This window comes from Camelina sativa, chromosome 13 (assembly GCF_000633955.1).
Source record: "Camelina sativa cultivar DH55 chromosome 13, Cs, whole genome shotgun sequence".
NCBI lineage: Eukaryota > Viridiplantae > Streptophyta > Magnoliopsida > Brassicales > Brassicaceae > Camelina > Camelina sativa.
Window position 1 is genome coordinate 22210486 of NC_025697.1, and position 6045 is coordinate 22216530.

A 6045-nucleotide genomic window follows, 5' to 3' on the forward strand; every position below is an offset into this window, starting at 1 on the left:
CCTCCCTACAATTTGTTTAACATAAATATTTGTGAATGATTTAACCTTTTTTTTTGAATGATTTAACCTTAAGTTCGGCTAGGAGGCATATGGAAGATGTTGAATATTGTTTCCAAAAAAAAAAAAATTTATCCTAGTCCAACTAATTAGTAATAAAGCCAAATGTATATATAGAGAAGAGATGTTATCTTTTTGCGCAGAATCACATTCACATGTTCAATTTTTCCTTATATCTCCTTAAGGTTGTATTGATTCATTTCATAGCTTATGATAAGTTCCATTCAGATCCGTGTGCCTTTTTAAGAATTTTGGGTATCTTATATATGAGAAAAACTATGAGGATCAAAAAGGGAGATAAAAGCTGTAGCAGCCTTAGAACTAGAAAGTACAGCATCACTCAATTCATNTAAAAACCTTTTTGGAAAATAAAAGAAGAATATTCGTGGTTGCATGGGTTAGTAGTTTACGCTCGTGTCTAATGATGGTCGTCATATGTTTTTTTTGGCCTAAAGCGTAAACTTACTAAAATATACACGCCTATACCAATGAATCTAATGGACGTACAAGACACGTCTAGCCGTCTAGGGACTAAATCGACTTAACATAATGTTCTTTTTGTGTTTGATAGGAATATATATACATTTTTATATAAAATTTAAAGAGATAAAAAAAGTTAAAGAACGGATGAAAGAGTGCGAAAAATTCTAGTTGGTGGGGTAAGTACTTTTCTTTTGGGCATGAACACTTTTCAAAGGTGAGAATATTAATCAAAACTTAAAAAGGTAAAATAAAATTAAAAAATAAATAAATAAATAAAAGGAAGAGTAACTGAGTAAGATAGCACAAGCCACAAAGTCATCCACAAGAGTAGTAAAATCATAGGAAGCCGAAACTAAAATTCAACAAAGTAATATATTCCATTCTGATATTCAAAGCCAAAATGCTTTTAGGGCATATTGATCATTTGTATATCCTTTGTGTGTGTGTATTTTTCCCCCCTACAATTTGTTTTAATATAAATATTTGTGAATGATTTAACCTTTTTCTTTTTTGAATGATTTTAACCTTAAGTTCGGCTAGGAGGCATATGGAAGATGCTGAATATTGTTTTCAAAAAAAAAAAAATTATTCATCCTAGTCCTAGTAATTAGTAATAAAGCCAAATGTATATATAGAGAAGAGATGTTATCTTTTTGCACAGAATCACATTCACATGTTCAATTTTTCCTTATATCTCCTTAAGGTTGTATTGTTTCGTTTCATCGCTTATGATAAGTTCCATTCAGATTCGTGTGCCTTTTTAAGAATTTTGGGTATCTTATGAGAAAAACTATGAGGATCAAAAAGGGAGATAAAGCTGTAGCAGCCTTAGAACTAGAAAGTACAGCATCACTCAATTCATAATAATTCAATAGCACAATTGAACAAGTATACTTATGTTCTTGGCAATAAGTCAAACAATATCACCTACGATACTTAACTCCATTAAATAATTAGTATTACCATAATTGCATAATGTTATAGTTCAATTGTCATCATATTCAAATCTTTGAGTTTTTTTTAACCATTACAATTAATACAAGACTATAATTTAACCCGTGGTACACAACGCGACATTTTTTTTTTATATAATATTTTTTAGCGGTATTTAATTTAGTAATAAAATTATATATTTTTATTTTTTTAATATTTTTTATATTTAAGTGGTGATACAATTATTCTTAAAGTATTATAATTTTATCAGGATAAAACATTAAAATTATGAATTATAACTGTTTGTATAATGTATAATTAATCAGAATAATATTTTTTTATTCATTTAAAATAATACTATTATTGTTTTGTTTGATATATAATTATTTAATTTAATTGATTGTTTATTTTTCAAGTGTACACAGTTTAATGATTGATTTTTCTATTTTTTTATTTTGGGACACATATATAGAAAAGAAATTCGCTATTAATAAGAAATTTAAGTAGAATTAATTAGTTTATATAAAAAAAATTGATTTTATCAATTTACCATATTTTACTTATTGCTTTTAGTGCAATTTTGTAGGGACTAAATTTTAAATAATCAAAATTAAAAGGGTAGAACCCAAAACTTAAAAAATGTATATATAGATGTATCGCAATGTCTAGTACGATTCACGCTGAACTTGATTGTTCCAGTACTAATATTATCCAATGGCTCTGTTACTAAATTTGATCCTTCTCTTATAAGAACAACGTTTGGCTAAGTAATTGTGTTTTAGATTCTCTTACAAACTAAAACAAAACAAAAGCAATTTCCTTTATACAAAACCCACTAAATTGAAAAGAGGCAGTTTTTTTGTTTTTGAATATAGGACAAGTAATTATTACTTCCATTTAAGGAAATTAGGCCTGTTAAGTCTCATCTCACAATATTTCCCATTAACTGCACAAATTGATAGCTAGCTTTTTTCTTTTCTTTCTGGGGTCTACTCTTCTCTTTTTTCAGTAGACAATTTTAAGTAATTGCTTATAGTCTGGTCCTATAATCATCACTCTTCTCAGTAATGCAGAACACTTGAACTTGAAACGTCTCCAAAACAACATTAAAAAAAAAAAAAAAAAAAATAGTTAAAAATATAAAGTCAAAGTCTCACTTTCAAACATACACTCTCTCCTCTGTAGTATTTATCTGCACATAGATAGAAAAACTAATACAAAAATGGGAATCAAACAGTCTTTGCATTTATTGTGAGCGCACACATATATGTATACGATAGTGACATTGGAGAATAATCCATCATGGTCGTCCTCTTTGCTTTTGAGACCATACAATATACATGTGCATACACACTCAAGAAAACTAAAAATATTGCATTTTTATGTTTTCTTGCATATATAGCCAAAGAATGATGTCTTTCTGTATAGACACATCTTACTCTCTAGGTACTTGCATCTTATTTTGAGAGATCAGAATAAACCAAAGTTTGGATCTTTTTATAGTTTTCTTCCAACTTTTGTTTTTTCTTTGGTTGGAGTTTTCTTCTTCCAACCATGGACATGTTTTCATCTCATTCCTTGTCCTATAAACTAACCTCTTTGTCTACTGAAGCAAGTGCTTCTTCTGGTAACACTCTCAGTACTATCCAAGGTTTCAGTGGCTTCAACAATGTAACTTCCAGTCTTTGTACACACACAGAGACTCACAAGAATAAGAAAAGAAGAGGCCTTCCTGGGAATCCTGGTAATTATTAAAATATAATCTTTTTTACTTTATTTCATTTCGATTCTTGAAAACCATTTGAATCCGGAGACTATTCCTGGTAGAATCTTGGAACCTTAACTTTTTCATATGGATTTTTGAGTACTAGCTAGCAGAATCTGGGAACTTCTTTTCAAATGGGTTTTGTAAAAAGTCTTCCTTTTTTATATAATTAGCTAGGGTTTGTAACAAAATCATCTTTTTTTTTTTTTTGACCATGAATGTGTTTAACTTGTTTCTTTGGCAGATCCAGATGCAGAGGTAATCGCACTGTCACCAAAGACACTTCTTGCAACGAACAGATTCGTTTGTGAGATATGCAACAAAGGGTTTCAAAGAGATCAGAATCTACAGCTTCACAGGAGAGGCCACAATCTTCCATGGAAGCTGAAGCAGAAGAGCAGCAAAGAACAACAAAAGAAGAAAGTCTATGTGTGCCCAGAGACAAACTGTGCTCATCATCATCCATCTAGGGCTCTTGGTGATCTCACAGGGATCAAGAAGCACTTTTGGAGGAAACATGGAGAAAAGAAATGGAAATGTGAAAAGTGTTCAAAGTTCTATGCCGTTCAATCTGATTGGAAAGCTCACACTAAGATCTGTGGTACAAGAGAGTATAGATGTGACTGCGGCACTCTTTTCTCGAGGTAAGTTTATTTTTCTTTTTCTTTTTTTGTCCTTGGTAAATACTTTGGTTTATTTCTTTTTGTTCTCTTATGTGAAGATCTTTTTTTGTTCCTTGTTACTGTTTTCTTGATATATTTTACTGATGTTTCTGTGACAAATCTAGATTATTGTCTATCTATATAGAGATAAAAGTCCATGTGACACATGTGAATCGATAAATTTTCGTGGTTTGTATAAATTTAGATGAATTTAATGCTTTCGTGTGATGATTTCAGTTGTCTTCTTTTGGTTATGTTCTTTGACAAATCTGCTAGTGTCTGTCCATGGACTATATAGTTTTAGTGCAATTAAATGCAGTGGCAAAATTCATGGATTGAGATACTAAACGTATACATGTTGTCCAGTTAATGCGAGTGTATATTTATTTTAGAGCTGATGTTTATGTATTTCTGAGGTATAATAAATGAATCCTTGCTATTCCAATTAAAAAATGACTCTTTTTTTTTTCTATTGTATGTAAAATTTGTGTTGCATTATTGAAATTTGAAAGAGATAAATTAAAAAAAAACCTGCAGGTGAATCTTCTCATTCATCATCATAATGCAGAAAAAGAATCTTGATTTTTTCAATGATTATTTTTGTTATGAAAAAAAGATTTTGTAATCTATGATTTGATTTGATATGTGTAATTTAGATTGGTCCATTATATTACACTTCAAAGGCTTTTCTTGGAATTTTGAAATTTGTTCTCTCTGTGTGCCGTGGTCCACTTAAAAATTACTTTGCTTCTTGCATTATCAAAGATCGTACGTACATTTACATACGTGAATTCTTTTCTTTTATTTTGATAATTTTTTTTTGGTTTTTAATCTTTTTTTGATAAACAAATCTAATCATTTTTTGTTGTTGTATGTGATATGATTAACAGGAAAGACAGTTTTATAACGCATAGAGCGTTTTGTGATGCATTAGCAGAAGAAAGCGCAAGAATCATCTCAACGTCTTCCTCCAATCTCACAAACCCTAGCCCTAACCTCCAAGACCATCATCACTTTATGGTCAATAAATCTTCTCCCTTGCTCTTCACGTCACCTCTTTGCGTTGAACCATCACACTCCACCGCCGATCTTTCTTCGGCGGCAGCTCTCTCCGCGACGGCTCTCCTCCAAAAAGCAACGGCTCTCAGCTCCTCAGCTATCGGCGGAGTAGGGCAGACTCGGTCGATCGGTCATCATCACCGACATCTGACGAACGTCAACGAGCTTCTTGGTGTTGGTGTTGACCGGGTCATGATGACGTCGTCTGAGTACGACCAGCTAGCGTCCACGTGGCAGAAAGCTGACCGATTGACCAGAGACTTTCTTGGACTCACGGGTCACGGGGTGCACGTTAGCGTGAGACCCGGTGATATGCTGGGGTACGCAGGTGGCGTGGCGTTTCCTGTGTCGGCGTACGATACCGAATCTCATCATGATCACGACTCGTCGTCGTCGTTGCAGAAGGCTTACGATCTGGGATTCTCAGGAGCCCACCACCATCACACTATATAAAAGGGCAAAACTGGAATCTGATTACTTCCTATATTTTGTTGCTCTTGAATTACTTTTTATTGCCATCGGGAACAAAGAAAAGACAAAAGAGCTAAATTAAAGCATTTCTTTTTGGTTACTTTCTACTTTCTAGGGATTATTATCAATTTTCCAATTCTTACAACTTTTGAATTTTCTCTAGTTTACGTTCGATATTCGTATAGTATATTATACAACGAGATTAACATTGATAATTCTTTTTGAATATCACGTCCGAGTTTGAAAACGTTTTTTTTTTTTTTTACATGAACATTATGGTATTTTCTTTAAACAAAAGTAACTATTATTGTTTGTCCAATATCAAAAAATAATTGGATTGACAAAGGCCCCACGAGAAAAATGCAACCTCTTGGGATTAACGAATGTTTCCTCTCAAAGCCAGCTTCTTTGATTGTGATAGAGATACTACACAACTTCATATCCACGTACATGTATATATATTTTTTTTTTGTCGAACCACGTACATGTATATAATATGCCCTTATTGAAATATTTGGAGTAATTAATTAAATAATAATGTGTCAATCTTTATAATCATATAGAAGCGTGTATTTATTGATATGGGTCTAAATCCATACTCTCTCTTACCTAGAT

The 6045-nt window shown here is 32.0% G+C and overlaps 1 protein-coding gene across 1 annotated transcript; it reads left to right on the top strand.

The window, feature by feature from the left end:
* On the top strand, positions 2772-5556 carry LOC104737496 (protein indeterminate-domain 12-like). Its single transcript, XM_010457696.2, has 3 exons — positions 2772-3217; positions 3483-3882; positions 4791-5556. Exons 1-3 carry the CDS (start codon positions 3028-3030, stop codon positions 5410-5412), a joined length of 1212 nt encoding a protein of 403 aa, XP_010455998.1. The 5' UTR covers positions 2772-3027; the 3' UTR covers positions 5413-5556.

What these genes read in the sequence shown, in the direction of transcription:
- LOC104737496 (XM_010457696.2), top strand. Translation starts at nt 3,028, where the DNA reads ATGGACATGTTTTCATCTCATTCCTTGTCCTATAAACTAACCTCTTTG. An exon ending in AGGCCTTCCTGGGAATCCTG is followed by an intron (nt 3,218 to 3,482) that starts GTAATTATTAAA and finishes TTTCTTTGGCAG; the next exon opens with ATCCAGATGCAGAGGTAATC. An exon ending in TGCGGCACTCTTTTCTCGAG is followed by an intron (nt 3,883 to 4,790) that starts GTAAGTTTATTT and finishes TATGATTAACAG; the next exon opens with GAAAGACAGTTTTATAACGC.